At 36.8% G+C, this 20,661-nt stretch overlaps 1 protein-coding gene across 1 annotated transcript in view; it reads left to right on the top strand.

The window, feature by feature from the left end:
* Positions 1 to 586: 586 nt before the first annotated feature.
* Positions 587 to 20,661, top strand: part of LOC143986713 (CD109 antigen-like) — a 44,251-nt gene continuing 24,176 nt past the window's right edge. Inside the window, exons 1-16 of the mRNA XM_077485116.1 lie at positions 587 to 660; positions 867 to 1,027; positions 4,711 to 4,829; positions 6,849 to 7,082; positions 8,343 to 8,382; positions 9,242 to 9,329; positions 10,240 to 10,333; positions 11,193 to 11,295; positions 11,388 to 11,497; positions 13,006 to 13,191; positions 13,535 to 13,630; positions 14,892 to 14,954; positions 15,134 to 15,316; positions 15,492 to 15,638; positions 17,524 to 17,553; positions 19,635 to 19,686. Of these exons, the coding sequence (XP_077341242.1) occupies positions 587 to 660; positions 867 to 1,027; positions 4,711 to 4,829; positions 6,849 to 7,082; positions 8,343 to 8,382; positions 9,242 to 9,329; positions 10,240 to 10,333; positions 11,193 to 11,295; positions 11,388 to 11,497; positions 13,006 to 13,191; positions 13,535 to 13,630; positions 14,892 to 14,954; positions 15,134 to 15,316; positions 15,492 to 15,638; positions 17,524 to 17,553; positions 19,635 to 19,686 (1,780 nt within the window). The remainder of the gene's footprint in view (positions 661 to 866; positions 1,028 to 4,710; positions 4,830 to 6,848; positions 7,083 to 8,342; positions 8,383 to 9,241; positions 9,330 to 10,239; positions 10,334 to 11,192; positions 11,296 to 11,387; positions 11,498 to 13,005; positions 13,192 to 13,534; positions 13,631 to 14,891; positions 14,955 to 15,133; positions 15,317 to 15,491; positions 15,639 to 17,523; positions 17,554 to 19,634; positions 19,687 to 20,661) is intronic.

The raw sequence follows: 20,661 nt of genomic DNA, 5'->3' as shown, positions 1-20,661 counted from the left end.
TCACATGAAAAGATATAATAAAATATTTGTCCTTATTAGCCTCAAATGTAACTATTTGGACTGCATAAGTGACATTTGCTTGAAGAAACCTTTCATGTTCCTTTGCAAAGGCAAAATCAGTAAAATCTATTTTGCTATTTTTCTTATCCCTACTAATAAGCTGCTATCAGAATCAAGCTACCTGCTCCCCTTCCCGCCCCATTGGTAGTTTATGCCTAGTGTTAGTCCTGTGAGTAACCTGATTGTTACATGGTCTAACACACTCTAAAATTATGGGTAGCTTTACATTTTTAAATCACTTTTGGGGGCTAACATTGTTTTGAATTTGGAAAGACAGGAAACACTTTAACACCTCATAGAGAAGCCAGGTTTCGCTAGACACTTGGCTAAAAGAACTGTCAGGAAATATAGACAACAAAGCTTGGAGGCCCTGTACTTGTGTTAATTGTTTGCAGGAAGTGTGGTACTGTACTGCCCCCAGGCTAAACTTCCCACCAAGGATATATAAAAGGTTCTAGGATTTAAGAGCACATCATTCTGTAGCACATTTATTTTCAGACTTGGCCATTTTAGTGGAAAGAGCAAGATGTTCAACCTAAGGCCTCAGATCTTGAGGCACATTGTCCTTTTGTCACTGTATCTACTCACCTGTAATGCACGGTAAGTAACGACTATGTGATTTATTTGTACAATTACCTGTATACTCTGTGGTTTAGCTTTGCACTTTGAACTAAGAAAAAAAAAATGAAATACAACAGTAGGTAATTTTCAAATCTAAATGGAAAGGCATTGTACAATTTAAAATTCAACATGCTTGTAATATATTTGTTAGTAAAACATAAATCGAAATCCATTTTATTTTGCAGGACATCGTATTACATTACTGCACCTCAGTATGTTATTCCTGGTGTGAATACAACCCTTGCTGTTCACGTGTTTGGAGAGCAGTACTCTGAAATAAATGTGACTGCAGGAATTGCAGCTGGTTTTAATGTTCTTGTCCAAGCATACAAGATTATCAGTAATGGTGAGTTGGAATACCTTTTATAAAACATATTTTTCTTTAGGGCCCATTCACACTACAATGCACATAAAAACGTGACTGCAGTTTATGCGCTTTCACAATTTTTATGTGTTTATATTCTTTTTTATGCGTGTTTCTGTAATATTTTAAGTGCGCTTTTAAGCACAGTCCTTTTCTTTAACCACTTAACAACCGCCCATTGCCGATTAACGGCATCAGGGCGGTTGTTTAACTCTAAGAGGCCGTTAATTAACGGCCTCCTAGAATTCTGCTCTCGCGCGCCCCCTGGGGCGCGCACACGAGAGCATCCGTGACCGCTGGGTCCAGTGGACCCGGCGCATCACGAATCACGGTAAACGGCCGCTCATCGCGGCCGTTTACCACGTGATCGCTCCGTCAAATGACGGAGTGATCACTTGTAAACAAGCCGGCGTCATGTTATGACGCCGGTTCCTCCCTCCCCCTCTCTGTACCGATCGGTACAGCGGAGGGGGAAGAGATCGGTGTCAGCAGCGATGTGGGCTGCATCTGCAGTGCCCACATCGCTGCTCACCGAAAATTAACCCCTCAAATCCCTGCAAATACTCTGCATTACTCTGCAATTCCCTGCAAATACTCTGCATTACTCTGCAATTCCCTGCAAATACTCTGCATTACTCTGCAATTCCCTGCAAATACTCTGCATTACTCTGCAATTCCCTGCAAATACTCTGCATTACTCTGCAATTCCCTGCAAATACTCTGCATTACTCTGCAATTCCCTGCAATTCCCTGCAAATACTCTGCATTACTCTGCAATTCCCTGCAAATACTCTGCATTACTCTGCAATTCCCTGCAAATACTCTGCATTACTCTGCAATTCCCTGCAAATACTCTGCAATTCCCTGCAAATACTCTTCATTGCCCTGCAACACTCCGCAATGCCCTGCAACACTCCGCAATGCCCTGCAACACTCCGCAATGCCCTGCAACACTCCGCAACGCTCTGCAATACCCTGCAACACTCTGCAACACCCGCCAATACCCTGCAACACTCTGCAATGCTCTGCAACCCCCGCCGATACCCTGCAACACTCTGCAATGCTCTGCAACCCCCGCCGATACCCTGCAACACTCTGCAATGCTCTGCAACCCCCGCCGATACCCTGCAACACTCTGCAATGCTCTGCAACACCCGCCAATACCCTGCAACACTCTGCAATGCTCTGCAACACCCGCCAATACCCTGCAATGCTCTGCAACGCAGTACTCTGCAACACCATGCTCTGAGATACCCAGCCATAGTCGGTGATACCCTGCAATACCCAGCCATAGACATCTCCCGCCGCCCTCCGCCCTCCGGTGCTTCTACCGAATCGCTAATACGATCAAAGCCAGAATCTTTTTTTTTTTCAGGCTTCCCAGCTTAGAGGTGAGATGTGGGTCTTATTGACCCCACATCTCACTGTAAAGAGGACCTGTCATGCCATATTCCTATTACAAGGGATGTTTACATTCCTTGTAATAGGAATAAAAGTGATCAAAAAAATTATTTTTGGGGAAAAAAATGTCAAACTAAAATAAATAAAGTAAAATGAACAATAAAAAAAAAATGTTTTTTTTAAAGCGCCCCTGTCCCCATGTGCTCGCATGCAGAAGCGAACGCATGCGTAAGTCCCGCCCACATATGAAAACGGTGTTCAAACCACACATGTGAGGTATCGCTGCGAACGTTAGAGCGAGAGAAATAATTCTAGCCCTAGACCTCCTCTGTAACTCAAAACATATAACCAGTAAAAAAAATGTAAATCGTCGCCTATGGGGATTTTTAAGTAGCGACGTTTGCCGCCATTCCACGAGCGTGTGCAATTTTGAAGAGTGACATATTAGGTATCTATTTACTCAGCGTAACTTCATCTTTCACATTATGCAAAAATTGGGCTAACTTTACTGTGTTTTTTTTTTTTTTAAGCACAAAACAGTTTTTTTTCCAAAAAAAAGCATTCGAAAAATTACTGCGCAAATACCGTGCGAGATAAAAAGTTGCAAAGACCACCATTGTATTCTCCAGGGTGTTTGCTAAAAAAACATATATAATGTTTTGGAGTTCTATGTAATTTTCTAGCAAATAAATGATGATTTTTACATGTAGGAGAGAAATGTCAGAATTGTCCTGGGTGCTCCAGAACGCCTGATGGCGCTCCCTGCATGTTGGGCCTCTGTATGTGGCCACGCTGTGTAAAAGTCTCACACATGTGGTATCACCATACTCGGGAGTAATAGCAGAATGTGTTTTGGGGTGTAATTTGTGGTATGCATATGCTGTGTGTGAGAAATAACCTGATAATATGACAATTTTGTGAAAAAAAAAAAAAAAGTAAAAAGAATCTTGATTTTGCAAAGAATTGTGGGAAAAAATGACAACTTCAAAAAACTCATCATGCCTCTTACTAAATACCTTGGAATGTCTTCTTTCCAAAAAGGGGTCATTTGGGGGGTATTTGTACTTTTCTGGCATGTTAGGGTCTCAAGAATTGAAATAGGCCGTCAGTCCTTCAGGTGTGATCAATTTTCAGATATTGGCACCATAGCTTGTGGACTCTATAACTTTCACAAAGACCAAATAATATCCACCAATTTGTACTTATTTTTACCAAAGATATGTAGTAGTATAAATTTTGGCCAAAATTTATGAAGAAAAAATTTCTAATCTGCTAAATTTTCTAACAGAAACAAAGAAAAATTCGTTTTTTTACAGAATTTTCGGTATTTTTTCTTTTATAGCACAAAAAAAAAAAAACCCAGCGGTGATTAAATACCACCAAAAGAAAGCTCTATTTGTGTGAAAAAAAGGACAAAAATTTCATATAGGTCCAGTGTTGCATGACTGAGTAATTGTCATTCAAAATGCGAGAGCACCGAAAGCTGAAAATTGGTCTGGTTATTAAGGGTGTTTAAGTGCCCAGTGGTCAAGTGGTTAAAGACATGTTTCCTCTGAACTAATTGTTGATGAGAGGAGCATTTGTGCACATTTACACACAATCAGCTATGGAATGTAAAGAAACACAGGTGAGTGGACTCTTAAAACATTTAATTGTAGTAGACAGGTAAATCTAACGCTGGGTCCAAAGTCATCAGGCTTACTCGATTAGATTTAATAATAGAATAATAATAAATTAAGTTTTGATCATTTTTTTTCATATGACAGTTGTTTTTTAGAAATGTGATTGAATCATACAGATTACTACACAATGGATTTAGTGATTGCACTTTGCATTAACAAAGTCACTGATGCCAGTTTTTCTTTTTCTTTTCAGACTCTATTGACCTACTCTCTATTCCAGCAGTAAGTACCAAATTCCATACTGTGTTAGTAACATGAAAGGATTATTGCCTGAATAAAAAGGGTATTTTAGGTTGTTAACGTATTTGTTAGACTTATAAGATGATAAACAGTTGTGTACAGGGTTTTTCTATTTACAAGAAAGTGTAACATTAAGGCTTAGGGCTTCAATGATAATATAGCCTTTAAATGTTTTATAGAGATAAAGAGGCTGATTTACTAAAGGCGGTGAGAATGTTCACACACAAAAAAAGATTCCCTTCAACTTTCTAAACCAATTAGATTATTGAAGATAATTGTCACTCTTAATTTGTGTGAACATTCTCAACTCCTTAGTAAATGAGTTCTATTATCTCTTTTTAGTGCTATTGCAGGATATTTTGTATGACTTTTATAGGATTAAGCTTGCAGGTGTATACTTCAATTTGGGAAAATCATCCAACAGTCTCAAGAATGAGCAATTGCCTATTCAAATCTATAGAGTAAATTAACTGCTAATAAACCATGAAATATCACTTTGTAATTTAGCAGTTGACAATCTTTCGGGGTCACCTTATACCGTACAATCTGACCATACAATCTTTGTACAATCTACTTTAGATTTTCCAAAACCATGTAATATGTGAGGACCTAGTTGAATATATCCAACCAAACTGTATCCAATCAGGCAGGCACTTTTATTACAAAGTTTCTGGTTTAGCTAAAGGAAATTGTACAATTAGATGGCAACGTGTGTGGTGAGTTTTGTAATGTGAGAAAAACAATCAGCACAATCTACAGCTAGCCACTCACTTTACAATCTTATTACTCCATTTCTGTTAAATATCCATTATATTTTCTATGTTCTTCAAATTATATCCAATATAGTCTCTCGCACTGATTGTGCAAACGTGTTTTAATGTGTATAATCAGATTTAGTCAGCCAATTGCGAATAAAAATCATCTATGTAGGCATAGCTTGAGAAAGGACAAGTAGAAATTATATTAGGCTGCATTTTGAGATTCCAAATTGTACTGCAATTGTGGCAAAACACAACACACATGTTTAGGTGGCATTCATTTTTACTGGGGCAGTTTTGTTGTGATTTTTTGCGGCAGAATCTCAGGGCAAATACGGCAAGCTGCATCACATGAAACTTGTCAACCAAAGAAGCTCCTGCTCCTTTTTGGAGAACAAGCTTCACACGTTGTGGTTTGTGGATTGCGATAAACTGCACCGCGTTTGAGACGCTATTAAAAATGAATGGCACCTAAACACATGTGTTACGTTTTGCCACAGTTGCAGTGTGATTTGGAATCATGGGCAAAATTGCAGCTATTCTGCCCACAATTCAGAGTTGTGAAATGTGAATGCAGCCTTAGATTTGGTGGCTGCATTCGTTTTCTTTTTAAGGTTTCTTTGTCTATATTTCCCCTGGTGATCCGGCCAGTAACACACTTCCTATCTTAGGTTGCATTCACAATGGAGCATAAGGATTTTAAAGAGTCTTTATTTGAGCTTTTTTGAGTGTTTTTTCAAGTGGAGGAGGGTGAGAGCAAAAAAATTATAATTTTTTTGACTTAAGAAAACATACTTTAATAAAATTGTCTGTTTTTTAAATCAGAGTTTAGTATCACTCCAATCAAGTAGATTAGAAGACTATGCAGTCCTTTCATCACAGGTGCTGGAGAGTAAAGCTGGCTATACATGGACTGAAATTTGTCTGATTCAATTGGCACTGGCTGAATTTCGATCTAACTTTGGCCATTCCTGTTTATCCTTAACTGTCCAGCTGGAATATTTCCATTTAATCAGTGCTTGCAGCCAACCAGCTGCAGCTCTGATCATTTCATTCTGACAGCGGGACTTCCCCGCTCTCAGAATACAATGATACAGCGGGAAGGATTCCCACATCCACATTAAATATGTGGATTGGGTCAGTTTTTTTTCATTCAACCCACTTGCTGAATGAAAAGAAATGGACTCACATATGGTCAGTTTAAAGCGGAGGTCCGCCTACTGCTGCAAAAATGAAAAGCCAAAAGCTATACATACTGCAGCTGCTGGCTTTTAATAATAGGACACTTACCTGTCCTGAAGTCCAGCGAAGTTGACACCGTAGCTGATGTTTTCATCAGCTGTCGGGTGCTGCCGTCGCCATTGCGAGTAAGGGAACCCAGCAGTGTAGCCTTATGGCTTCACGCCGGGAATCCTACTGCGCATGCGCGAGGCTCAGCTTCTCTCTCCTACTCGCCTGGTGGCAGGGGAAGGAGAAGGGAGCCAAGCGGTGACGTCAACATCCATGACTGTGGCTCCCGGAAGTGGGAACAGGATACCTGTCAAAGACAGGTATTCGCTCCCCCTTCCCCAAATGTGGCACCGGTGGGAGGAAGAGACAAATAAGCATAAGTTCCACTTTTGGGTGGAACTCCGCTTTAATGAAGGAAAGCACAGTGACAGAAGATCTATATTTGACCAACTCAAAATTTCAAATTGTGCAATATTTATTTGTGTATTGCAGATTCCAGCAAATTCTTCTACTTCAGATAATTATCTACTGCTTGTGAATGGATGTGTCGAGGGTACGTTAGTATTTACAGAACAAAAGCAAATAGGGATTTTAACAAAGAAGATGTCCATGTTTATACAAACTGACAAAGATGTTTACAGTCCTGGAGAAACTGTCCATATTAGAGTGATTTCTGTAAGTCGCGACTTGAAGCCCTACAATGGAGATGTGGACCTTGAGATAAAGGTAGGCATTGTTACTTGTCTATCACATGCAGCTTTAAAAAAAATATAATCTGCAGACACTTCATCATAGAAATACTGTATATTCATTTGGTTTATTGATTTTTGCTCTTCTTTACATAATGAAAGGATCCCAACACCAATATTGTGCAACAATGGTTAAAGATGAAATTAGACCTGGGAGTTTCATCTACAGATTTCTTTCTGACTAGGACCCCTTTTCCGGGCAATTGGACCATTCGAGCAAAATCTTATGTAAGTAGACACTTGTATCTCATTCACTATACAACTAAACTGAAAAATCCCAATAAACATGAATGTTAAAATAATCAAGAAACACTTTTGGTGTTTGGAAAACAGAACATTGATAAGAGTCCTAAAGTAGTACAGGCATACCCCACTTTTAAGTACACAATGGGGCTGGAAAGTGCAAAATCAGGCTCACTTCTGCGTAGAAACCAATAAGCTTCTAACCTCAGCTTGTTCAATTAAGCTTTGGTAATAAAACCTGGAAGCTCATTGGTTTCTATGCAGAAGTGAGCCTGATTTTGCACTTTACAGCTTTAGTAAATAAACCCCATTGTGTACTTAAAAGTGGGGTATGCCTGTACGGGTTTTTTTTATCAATTTTTTAGCAATATCATCCAACTGTGATATAGATTCATAGCCATATCTATATGGCTTACTAACAATTTGCAGTGATTTAATTGTTCAGGATCTTTTGCTTTGCTGCATTACACAGCAATTTTTCAAAAAAGATAAAATCAGTTGTCTTCACTGATATCAATGCGTCAGAAACATCCTACTTACTATGCTCACTAGTGGTCATTTTTGAAAGCTTAAAAACATAAAGGCTATGCAGTAAACAAAACATTTTTTACATGATATTCAGAGACATGTGTAGTCATAGAGTTCAAAATTTGGTTAATTCAGGATACCAAAATTCACATGCTTTTAGGGAATTGAAGACATTTCCGAGATCTTTTTGAAAATTGAGGTTTACCGTTGGCCTCCTTGCTGAGCTTCTTCCAACTGCTTTTAAATCCCTATTACTTTGTATGGGGTTGAAAAGCAGTTCTGATTAAAATAAAGAAGGTAAACCGTCCAATAGCTACTTTTACAATCATACAGAATATACCAGTAGTGGTACCATTACCTATGGCAATACAGCCCCAATGTTTGATTTTAAAGAGGTTTAAATTAAGCAGTTATATTTGTGGCTTAATTCTGTTTTTTTTTCTTCTTTTTTTTATCTAAATTGCAGAGCAATGTGTTCTCTACTTCATTCTTTGTCAAAGATTATGGTAAGTATCATTTTATTTTAGAGCTCCGTTTATTTCCGATGCCTCTGACTTGTAATTAATGCACATTTGTATAGTTTAAATTCTCGGGTAAAATATATATGGTGCTAGGGTGTGCTCTTGTAACAACCTGGGACTATTTAAAATAACTACGCTAGGTTAAACCATGTTAGACTGGTGACCAAGAGGCATTGTCTTTTTATTCACAGAAAATAGATTCAAAACATTTGTACAACCATATGTTGTCACCCATCAAATATGGCAAACATTTTCTTTCATCACATTTATAATTCAACATGTTTTGCCATTAGTCACTAGTAATTTCACCAGGCTTTTTCCTGAAGAAGATGGAATGGTGAAACATGTTGAATTATAAGCGTGATTAAGAAAAATGTTTTCCATATTTGATAGATGACAACATATGGTTGTACAAATGTTTTTAATTTTTTTGTGATTAAATAAATGTTGTTTTTAAAAATGCTTGGATTAATTATCTGTCTATGCACCTAAAAAGTCCTGCATCTTCTACCTTTGCTCTCAGTTTTCCATACAATGGGATGTTGGGTCTATAAGTACTGATAATCTGGCCATGTCCACACAACTTACCATTTTTTTTTTATTTAATATACAAACATAATCATAACAGTAGTAGTAATGTAATGATTATTCTTTGCATCATCACTCACAGCATATATGTGAGCCAAAAAATATTTTCATTACGCTGTACATACGGTAAACTAAACAATTATATAGGCAGTGCAATGTAGAGTTACAAATTGTTATACAATGGTAAAATTCTTATTTATTGTGCTAACTAAATAGATCATAAATAACTAGTATCTGATATCTCATGTTTTTGCAGACTTACCAAAATTTATTGTAACACTGGATGCTCCACAATTTTATGTTGTTTCCAAGATGCTCAACCTGACTGGTACTGTTACAGCAAAGTAAGCCAATCTCTCTCTCTCTCTGTCCCTTTCATTTAAGTTGTTGGATGTGTGGTTATACCAGGGCCATTCATAGTTATTAGCGCAAGTTGGTAGCCAGGGATCAGTAGGGCTATATAGAATTGAAGAACCCCTGGCAGTGTTTTCATTTTTCCCAACCCCAGTCACTGTCACCTCTACCTGCAGATCAGCAGAAATAAAGGTAAAATCATGTAACATAAAAAAGGAATTCATATACTGAATAATATCCTTACATGTATTAACCACAGTCATCAGAATATTGTATTGCAAACCTTTAAAAACATCATATGGACAATTTATCGTACTATAAAAAATCCATTCCAGAATATAACAACGACAAACATTTTGGCTTGAGAATACAATGTGCCAAAGTGCCAAAACAGAGGCAAAAAAAAACTGTGCTAAAACAAGGACCAAATGAAGCGGATACAGTAAAATACATAGGCTCCAGTTAGAATAATTAGGTACACTGGCTATTTGGTTCTTAGGATTTACCAAGCCAATATATTAGGAACAGTTCTCTAATTAGGGCCCCTACCTAAAATGTTATTTTACAAGATAAAACAGTTTACTATCCTAGAGGTAAACAAACAGCTGCTTGGTTTATTTTTTAAGTGATGTGACAAGATCAGTTTCTTCATTTTCTTGGTGACCCGGATTATATATTTGCTATGGATATGTTCCTCTCTTTCCCTCCATGTTTCGAGGGTGATATGGCCTTTTGTGTGCATTTTATATTGCTATAAAAGAAGTCAGTGTTTACTTAAATACATTTACTTACTCAATGTTAGAGGTAAAGAGGAATCTGTTGAAATGTAAGAAAACAGAACATGTATCTTATTTTAATCCCAATGCATCTCATATATTCACATTTGTATTTTGCATTCAGGTATTACTCTAGTAAACCACTAAAAGGAAATTTAACGTTAACAGTTAAGCCTTCATATGGTCAAGATGTAAGTGAAGTTAAGGAAACATATCAGGTATGTTCATGGTTTTCTATTTGTTAACTTAATATCAGTATTCCTATCCTTTTCCTAAGTATATAAATATGGATATGCAGTACATAACACCCCACTACAAGCCAAAAGGTATCATGCAAACTAAAATATGCCTGTTTATGTTTTTATTTCCAAATTTTACAGAGTGTATATCCATGAATAACAATAGGGCTTTTTTTTTTAAATATGACTAGCTAAAAAATAAATGAGAGAGTTGCTATCAAACTCAAATTATATCAGCCTGCCACAACAGGTATACTGGCCAGTGACCAGAGAATCAGTGAGCAGTGGACCCCTGCAATGCTGATGCTAACAGTTTTCTCCTAGAAGACTGAATGCCATGGAGGAAGCTGAAATCGAAAAATCGAATTAAAATCAAAAATTTTAACTGGAGAAAAAAAACTATAACACAACAGTTTTATGAGCACAGAAAAATCTTCAAACTGATAATCAGGTTGTCAATAAGAAAAGACAAGAAAAAGTAACTTTCAATCAAGGTTAGAGTGAAGTCTCCAGGCTCAGTATCGGTTTGTAATAACAAAGGCAGGAATCTTTTTTTTTTTTTTGTGATAGCATTATTTTTTTGATTTAGAGATTATCAAACTGAAATGCTCAGGCACTCGTATATCTCAATCACCTATAATCTATTTATTGCTGAAATGTGTATTACAACTATCCATTTTATGTTTATGACTATTACTTTTTGACCGACCCTATACTATAATCAGCAAATATCATTTTATGCATAGAGGGCACAAAATGACATAGTGTTTACATAAGTCAATAAGATCCACAATTTAGAATGTCACATTTCTGTTTTTTTTTGTATTCCTATATATAGATCTCAGGATCTTTAAGCTTCAGTTTTCCATACACCGAAATAGAAAAGGCTGTAAATCTGCAAGGAATAAATATAACAGCTTCAGTAACAGATCAAGTCTCAGGTAAACTGAATAAAAATATAAATGTATTTCTTTTAATCAATTGCCTTGAAAGTATGATTATGCTTCTATAATATTTAATTTTTTTTATATAGGTATTGTAGTAGAAACATCATCCTTTATATGGGTAACAAATTTTGAGTATGAAATGAACTTCATTGACCAAAATCCAGCATTCATGCCTGGCGGAAATTTCACAGCTAAGGTAGGTTAAAACAAAATCGAGGTGCTGTCTCATGTTTGCACTGCTACTGACAATTTCAACACTGGCCATGACAAATGGCTGAAAAATATATTAGCTCACCTGATTGTACATGAACTGACTATTGCTGCAATGAGTTAGGCTAGGAAATGGGAAGGGCAAAGCTGAGCAGTGAAAATAGAGTGTATCAAAAAGGAGGTGATAAACATGCATCATTGCTGGCTAACAAACACTGTTTCTAAATCCACTATATTACCAATGGTCAGTACTTCTTATAGTTAAATAGGTACTGATGGCATATTTATAAACCTGTATGCGCATTATCCTAAGCATAAGTACCTATTAACCTCTTTATGCTGGTGAAAGTTGGTATTTTAAATGAGCTGCTATACCTGAGGCAAATGGGAGGATTCATAATGCAGCACTGTGATCAGCTAAACAGTGATGATGCCTTCAGTAGCCTTTCCCAGCAGCTCCTGATCATTGATAGTAGGACCTTTAGCTGTCCATGACAGCTCGATTATAGTCCTGGGGCACTGATAAAGCCCATCCTAGAACAAGACAGCAACATATATGTGGCAGCCAGGCATTAAGACCAATCTGCCCTGCCACCGCATATATGCGTACTGATGTCTTAAAGGGATTAATATATTACTAGAAAACTCTTTTAGCATTTTGTAATAAAAAATCGTTTTTTGTAATCTGCATATCATTCAAATGCTTGAATGCCCATGTGAAGCCTAGAAAACATAGCAGGCATTTGGGTATATAAACATTAGGATGGATTTATTTAAGGATTTGAATATGTTCACTAAATAAAATGTGTGACGATTCAATAAAATTATTGAATCATGTAAAGTGAATCTGCACACTCATGTCTCAGAATATAGCCAGGTCTTTTTAATCTGGATGAATACTACACAATAAATATCCTCAATATATATTACACATTATATAATTTTCAGTTTGATCTGAAAACTGGAGGAGCACTTTGATTCAAAATGCTTAGGCAGACTGTAGGAATGTTATATTTTATTTAAAGTGGTTGTAAACCCTCACATATACCCAGTGAAGTGACTGGCCTCAGGTGATACACAGAGGTGAAACAAATCCTCCTACATAAGCTGTATCTGTTTATCTGCAGTCTTATCTACATCTGTTCAAAGTGCTGAATATTTAAAGCTTGTCTGAGAATTCAGAAAAAGGGGGGGGGGGGGTGGAGAACTGAAGTCTCTGCAGAGCTTAGTGAGGAGAGCTCTGAGAGCTGATTGGTGGGAAGGTACACACTCCCTTCACACAGCTCAGAGGAACAGAGACAAGTACACACTATAGAGGGATATGCTTTATTCATATTTCATGTCTGAGGTTTACAACCACTTTAAAAATCGTCCATCTCCCCCCAGAGCCTATTGGAATTATAAGAGCAGCCACATATTTCAAACACATATTTAGGAGCACATTTGCAAACAATTTATGCATGGACTAACAAATATACATGCTTTTTCTTACAGATTCAAATACAACGGATTGACAAAAAATCCTTAACTGAACAGGAAAGGCAGGAAATGGTAACAGTTAACATAACCTCTGATACAGAGACAGTTCAACGGCTATATGTAATCCCAGAAAGTGGAATTATCACTGTGCAGTTTCCAGTCTACTTATCAGTACGTGGAATAAATTATATAAATATTAAGGTGAGTAAAGAACTAATAACAAAAAAGATTTTTCAAGTTAGTATCTCTAGGTCTAATTATTTTCCCTAATATTATATGATATATGCTATAATTACCTGACCTCTAAGTTAGGATAAATATCCATGAAAAAACAGGAAAGGGAGTGAGGAAAATGTTTCTATGAGGGACAAATCCTGCAACAAAAAACTGACAAGATTTCTAACAATTCACCATATTACTTAAAATGAAATATATTTTGGCTGGAGATAAGCTTTAATAATGTACATGTTCTTAGTCATTAGATAGCAGCTGAATGGTATCAGTTTTAAATCATTTATAAACTTTCTTTTTTTTTGTTATTTAGGCTAAGTACCAGAATACGACCTCAAGTTACACCACAAATAATGTATTTTCCTACAATCCTCTTGTACGACTTCAAACACCAGATTCAACATTAAAGGTAATAGTTTTTTTTTGTTTGATTTGTTTTTCTCTACCATTGAAACAATTACATAATAATAGAAGCTTTGTTATAGCTTATAAAAGCATCGATATCTGCTAGCTAATCTCAAAACTAGAAATGAAAATAAAAATCTTTAAAGTGACACTAAAGGTAATTTATTTTAAAAATAACAAATATGTTATACTTACCTCTACTGTGCAGCTTGTTTTGCACACAGTGGCCCTGATCCTGCTCTTCTGGGGTTCCTTTGTGACTGTCTCGGCTCCCCACCGCATCAAATAACCCCCTGGGAGAAGCACTCTCCCAGGGGGTTACCTTGAGGGAGAGCTCCTGAGTCCAACATTTGGCATCCATAGATGCCGAATGCAGGACTCTGCCCCGCCTCCCCCGGTGGCCGCGTCATTGGATTTGATTGGCAGCAGCGGGAGCCAATGGCGTTTGATATTGTAGGCCTGTAATTCTTAAGAATAACACACTTAAATCTGTCCAAACAAGAGTCTGGTAGACATCCCGGGTATGATAAAGTTTGAAACACAAATAAATAACTATAAATAATTAAAACAACTAATAATATAAGAATAACATTTATTCAATAATGTAATCAACTCAAAAACACAGAAATTTGCTCATTTACAGAATTGTAGCTGTCATTAGTTTTAGTGTTTTGATGATGAATTTCCCCACAAATCACTATCGCTCAATTCTGCAAGTGATTCTAATTTATTATCGCTGTTTTATTTCTGGTCTAAAACTGCTTTTGACGTAAAGGGCCACTTTTTGGTTGCTATGGACATTCTCAAGTTTCCAGGCAGAAAGAACAGTGTACTGTATGTGTTATGCTTTGTGCACTTTTTGAATTTGGCGCCCGGCTTCGTCCCCATGCCTAGCGATGCTTGCAGGGAACGAAACATGGCGCAGTGATAGATCAAGCGGAGGACACAGCCCGCATACACAGCGGGGAGACATTGCAGGATCTGGGGGAGTAAATAAGTTTGCCTGGATCCTGCAATGTAATCCCGAGTGTGGCTCAGGGTTGCCGCTTTTGGTAATGAAAATTCACCCCGAGCTACACTTGGGATTACCTCTAAGGAGGTTAAGGTGAAGAAAAAAAGAGGGAAAAAATTGCACCAGAACACATCAAAGATGCATCTGGACTGCGTTTCTATGGTATGAATTGGCCCTTATAGTATGTTTATCATGAAAGTAAAGGTAAAACACAATACTTCCCAATGTAAATATATGTATATTTTTAATATAGGTTGGAATACCATTTGAAGTACAAGTTGATGTCCAGGTGAAAGTTCAGTATATTTATTACACAGTAAGTATGTGATCAAATCTTATTTAGAATGTCCTTAGAAGGGCAACATACTTTCTACTGCTGCTGAAAAATTATACTTTATATAAAAATGCCTCATGCATATGATCATGTATCAAATAATATAACTATTCCAATGCTGCTTAATATTTAAATTTACCAAATGCTTTTTTCCTTTGCAGGTTGTATCCAAAGGATTGGTAGTGGTGGCTGGGAAAAACAGGACAACGTTTAGCCTCACACCAGAAAACTCTTGGGCTCCCACTGCTGAACTGTTGGTGTATATGATTAGTGTTGGAAAGGACAATAATAAAATCATGCAGATTTCGAAAACACTCAATATCAAGGGGACATTGAATCAAAAGGTAACTAGAACGCAAAATATATCAAAAAAAAAAACTTAAAATAGTAAAACATTATTTAAATGTTAAATATTATTTCAAATCTTAAAATATTATTAATCAAATGAAGTTTTAAGATTTAAATCCACTTTGTAGTTGATACTTTGATAAAACATTTTTATTTCTGTTCATCCTTTAGCTGGGTCTATCTTGGAGTAAAAGCACAGCTAAACCACTGGAACAGGTATCATTGATTGCAAATGTGGAAGATTCTCGCTCTTTGGTGGGACTGTGCATTGCTGACAAAAGTTCCACAAAAAGACAAAATGACTTAACAACAAGTAGGGTAAGTATGACGGAACATAACAGGGCTGATATACAGTATTAAAATAGGACATTTTTATAATGGCTTCTGTGTGCTTGAATATAAGTTTTAGTACAGGTCAATACATTTCTTTCTTTATTTCTTTTTTGTGTAAGATGTTGCAATATTTTGAGATGTGTATCTATAGATTATTTATACTGTTCTATACACACCCCTGCTGAAAATGAGCTATATAGGAAACAAATTAATTGAGTGACAGTAAAGCACTAGCCAAATAAAAAAAACAAAAAACAACCCAGCATGAAAGTATAATATCTAGACATGTTATCATGAGCATTAAAATATACTGTAAAATATAACTGATGGTTATATAATTATTTTATCTTTAGCAATTAAACATTTGACACAAGGGGCTTTCATGACACTCATCTTGTAGGGGATGCTGGCTTTTCTAAAAAGAACTCTAACCAGTACTATTTTATTCTACAACATCTCATAATTTTTTCTTATATAGGGCTAGCACTAGTATAAATAGTATTTTAAACATACAATACAATAATGCTTAAGAATGTATATATATATATATATATATATATATATATATATATATATATATATATATATACACACACACACATACACTGTGTTTATACAGTATCTCACAAAAGTACACCCCTCACATTTTTGTAAATATTTTATTATATCTTTTCATGTGACAACACTAAAGAAATTACACTTTGCTACAATGTAAAGTAGTGAGTGTACAGCTTGTATAACAGTGTACATTTGATGCCCCCTTAAAATAACTCAGCACACAGCCATTAATGTCTAAACCGCTGGCAACAAAAGTGAGTACACCCCTAAGTGAATATGTCCAAATTGGACCCAATTAGCCATTTTCCCTCCCCGATGTCATGTGACTTGTTATTGTTACAAGGTTTCAGGTGTGAATGGGGAGCAGGTGTGTTAAATTTGATGTTATAGCTCTCACTCTCTCATACTGGTCACTGGAAGTTCAACATGGCACCTCTTGGCAAAGAACTCTAAGGATCTGAAAAAAAGAATTGTTGCTCTACATAAAGATGGCATAGGCTATAAGAAGATTGCCAAGACCCTGAAACTGAGATGCAGCATGCTGGCCAAGACCATACAGTGGTTTAACAAGTCAGATTCCACTCAGAACAGGCTTCACCGTGGTCGACCAATGAAGTAGAATGCACATGCTCAGCATCATATCCAGAGGTTATCTATGGGAAATAGATGTATGAGTGCTGCCAGCATTGCTGCAGAGGTTGAAGGGGTGAGGGGTCAGCCTGTCAGTGCTTAGACCATACATCGCACACTGCATCAAATTGGTCTACATGGCTGTCATCCCAGAAGGAAGCCTCTTCTAAAGATGATGCACAAGAAAGCCCGCAATTTGATGAAGACAAGCAGACTAAGGACATGGATTGTGAAGCTCTGTGAACTCCATGCCCAAGAGGGTTAAGGCAGTGCTGAAAAATAATGGTGGTCACACAAAATATTGACACTTTGAGCCCAATGTGGACATTTCTATTTAGGGGTGTACTCACTTTTGTTGCCAGCGGTTTAGACATTAATGGTTGTGGATTATTTTGAGGGGACAGCAAATTTAAATTGTTATACAAGCTGTACACTCACTACTTTACATTGTAGCAAAGTGTCATTACATGAAAAGATATAATAAAATATCTCCAAAAATGTGAGGGATGTTTCACTTTTGTGATATATATATATATATATATATATATATATATATATATATATATATATATATATATATATAAAAATATAAATATGTATATTGATTGTATTTTTTTTTTCCCAAATAGGTTTTAGATTCTTGCTCTAAACCATTAATCTGTAATCTGTTTTTCTTTTTTAGGTTTATCAGGAGCTAAATTCATATAATATGGTGAGTACTACAAACACTAACATCAACATTACAAGCATTAACTCTTCATTTTACTATTCTATTATCCTATGAACTGCAATTAATTACAGAGGGAGAGTCAGAGCTCAGTTGGGGTTCTATTGCTTTGGATTGACACTATGGAGATGAGCATTGGTGTAACATGATCAGTGCACTGCTGCTTTTATTGTCCGGTCAGAAGGTTAGGGTTTGGTCCCTGACCATTCACTTAAAGTGACACAATACACACACTGTTTAATTTACATGATCACTTCTCTTTATGGATATGGGAGATGGCACTGTATTTATTTTAATTTAAAAAAGAAAGGAGCTTCTTGCCCTCTGCTGCTGGTCATATATAAAAAAATGTAATACAGAGAAAATATACAGAATAAATATGTTAAATGTTTTAAATTGTCATAAAAATATGTATTTGAACTCAAATCTTTATTATTTTTGTTCAAAAACATGGTGTGTGCTATCTAGGGGGAGGTTCTGCCAATCACAGCCTGTTTCATGCCCATACAACTTGTGTATATATCGTTTTATATTTGCTTAGAATTACAGGGAGGTGATGCCTCCATTAATTGACATATATTTTGCTCCAATAGCGTTTAGCTTTTTGGTGGGTATTGAGGAGGAGGGAGGGACTGAGCTGCCATTTACCATTGTGCCCACATGTGTGATTCTATAGTCGTGTGGGTTGCACAGATAAGAAAAAGGAGAAAATGAACAGCTTAGAAGGGAACTAACACTGAAACATGCTCAGTAAATGTGGCAATGGCTGGTCTACACCATCTCAGGCTGCAGAAAAGGAGGGAGGAACAGTGAACAGTAGGATCAACCAGGTTTTTTGCAGAACACAGGAAATAAATCTCATAGTGAGTAAGTATGAATAGCATGTAATGCAGCATGTACTGACAGCTTTTAATGAGTTTAATGACACTTTAATTGTGAATCAGAAAATGCTATGTTCATGCTGTGTTAACAATGTAGATAATGAATTTTCACTGTTTGTAGGGCATTTAGTCACTGTTTTCCTAGTGTCTACTGGGCATTTCAGAAAGCCTTGGCAACTCTTGGTAACAGTGAAATGAACCCTTCCTCAAAGTTTAAAAAATAACAAGTTGGCATAAAGAAGAGGGATGTGTAATGGTTTCTGGTGAGGCCACTGTTTCAAATGGTTGATGTGCAGAGGTTATCCTTCCTGTGGTAACTTATTTGGGCTGATATACCAAAGGCAAAAAGACTGTGCACTTTTCAAGGGATTTCCACTAGAGTTTAGTAAATAAGGCAAAGATCTGTTGACTTCCAGCATCCAATCATGTACAAGTAGAATGCTGTTTTTTAATTCCATGCACATGACTAGGAACTCTTTGCAAAGTGAAATTGCACCACATTTAATAAGATCTGGGGACAATTCCCCTGCAAAGTGCAAATTTTCCTGCAAAGTAAACAGCCTATTTTACTTTAGTAAATCAATCCCCTGGATTATTTCCTGTAACCAGCTTCAAAGGCCATTTGGCAGACTGTTGCATGTCTTTATACATGTCTGAAAAGTATTTGTTCTTCATTCTGATTGACTCCTTATGGGCCTTCAATAACATGGCAGGCACACAAACCAAATGTTGAATCAGACTGTTAATGTGCACAACTCTATTCATTCACAAATTAAATCAAGCAAGCTTTCTAGGCAGTCGTTTGGCTGTAAAAGCACCTAAAAAGAGTTGAGGCCACAGACCTGACTGTGCTTTCTGTCAGAGGTACCTGGATGAAAAAACAAACTGAACAGAATTACAAATCGTATAAACAATATGCGACAGAACATACTGCTTCCAAATTCTTTCCTTTGTGAAATCAGCTTTAACCTTCTCTCTCTCTTCATCTTTGCTGCTTTATACATTAGTCTAAAAAGGTTGTAATGCAAAAATAATTGAAGCTAAATTGTAAGTGTTATATTTTATTGCTACCCCCTTACTCTTATGTCCTAAGTACTGGTCCATAAGTATTTTACTGTGAAGACGGCCTAATAATTATAATAGATCCATTCAGTATGTTTACTACTCTATCATTTTTCTTAACAGGGTGCTCCATTTGGTTTGACTGATGCTTTTCTTTATAGACCAAGACCACCCTGTAAGTTTTTATTCAATACTTAATATAAGGAATATGCAAGCAAATGTAATATTTCGGTTTTGCCTCTAGAACATATACGCATTTCAATTACAGCTTACAATGTAAATGTGCATTTAAATGCTTACTACAGATGTATGGATTTATGTTGTGTTGGCTTCATACCCATGTCTTTTAGTCCACCTGAAAGACACACATAGCATAAGGGTATTAGTCTGTATTAACTTGATCACAACTGCATAACTATATATTGTATACGTATAATATTTCAAGCAGAGTAGTGTTTATATAAATGTATCTAAGATCTATTGCGCCTTCTTTTCATGTCTGTGAAGTACTTGCAGGCAACTTCAGACAGGGCATCTAAGGGAATAAGATCATCTTGTGTGAATGTTATTTTCCCCTGAAATGTTAGTGACGGTGTGTCTTCAGTGTGCCTGCCACTTCCTTCTGCAAAGGCTAAATACAAAAAGGTCACCCAAGCTGTGTGTGTTTAGGCTATGGTTGCCATCTTTTCTTCAAGCCAAACCTGAACACTTTAGTGGCGCACTGCAATTTTATTTTTAAGGGGGAACACTATGAATTCTGGTGTAAAGGGGATCTCTGATGTAAGGGAGTTTCTGCCCACCAAACTTCCCACTTTCATCAGAGTTCCCAGCCTTCCCCTTATATTAGAAATCCCAAAGTCCCCCTTACATCAGAGTCCACAGGGCACTGTTTACCTTAGTGTACTCACTCGCTTGGAGGCAGGAGAGAGAAGTAAGGGAAGGGGGTAGACTTCACTCACAGACAGTAGATGGAGAACTCACTCATCTGAGGATGGAGGCTCAGGCATCAACACCTTTCATCCACAATGTAACTGAGCTGAGTTGCTGAGCTTCAAACTTTCAGCCCACACATCCCTTTCCTAAGGCATAGAATACCGGGAATTAGAGTATGGGTGGGCGGACAGAGGAGTAGGGGTGAGAGGAGGAGGAT

This window comes from Lithobates pipiens, unplaced genomic scaffold, assembly GCF_037356315.1.
Source record: "Lithobates pipiens isolate NorthernLeopardFrog02 unplaced genomic scaffold, aLitPip1_a1.2 Scaffold_18, whole genome shotgun sequence".
Classification (NCBI taxonomy): domain Eukaryota; kingdom Metazoa; phylum Chordata; class Amphibia; order Anura; family Ranidae; genus Lithobates; species Lithobates pipiens.
Note: the sequence above shows the minus strand (reverse complement) of the source record. Positions and strands in the feature narration are given on the sequence as shown.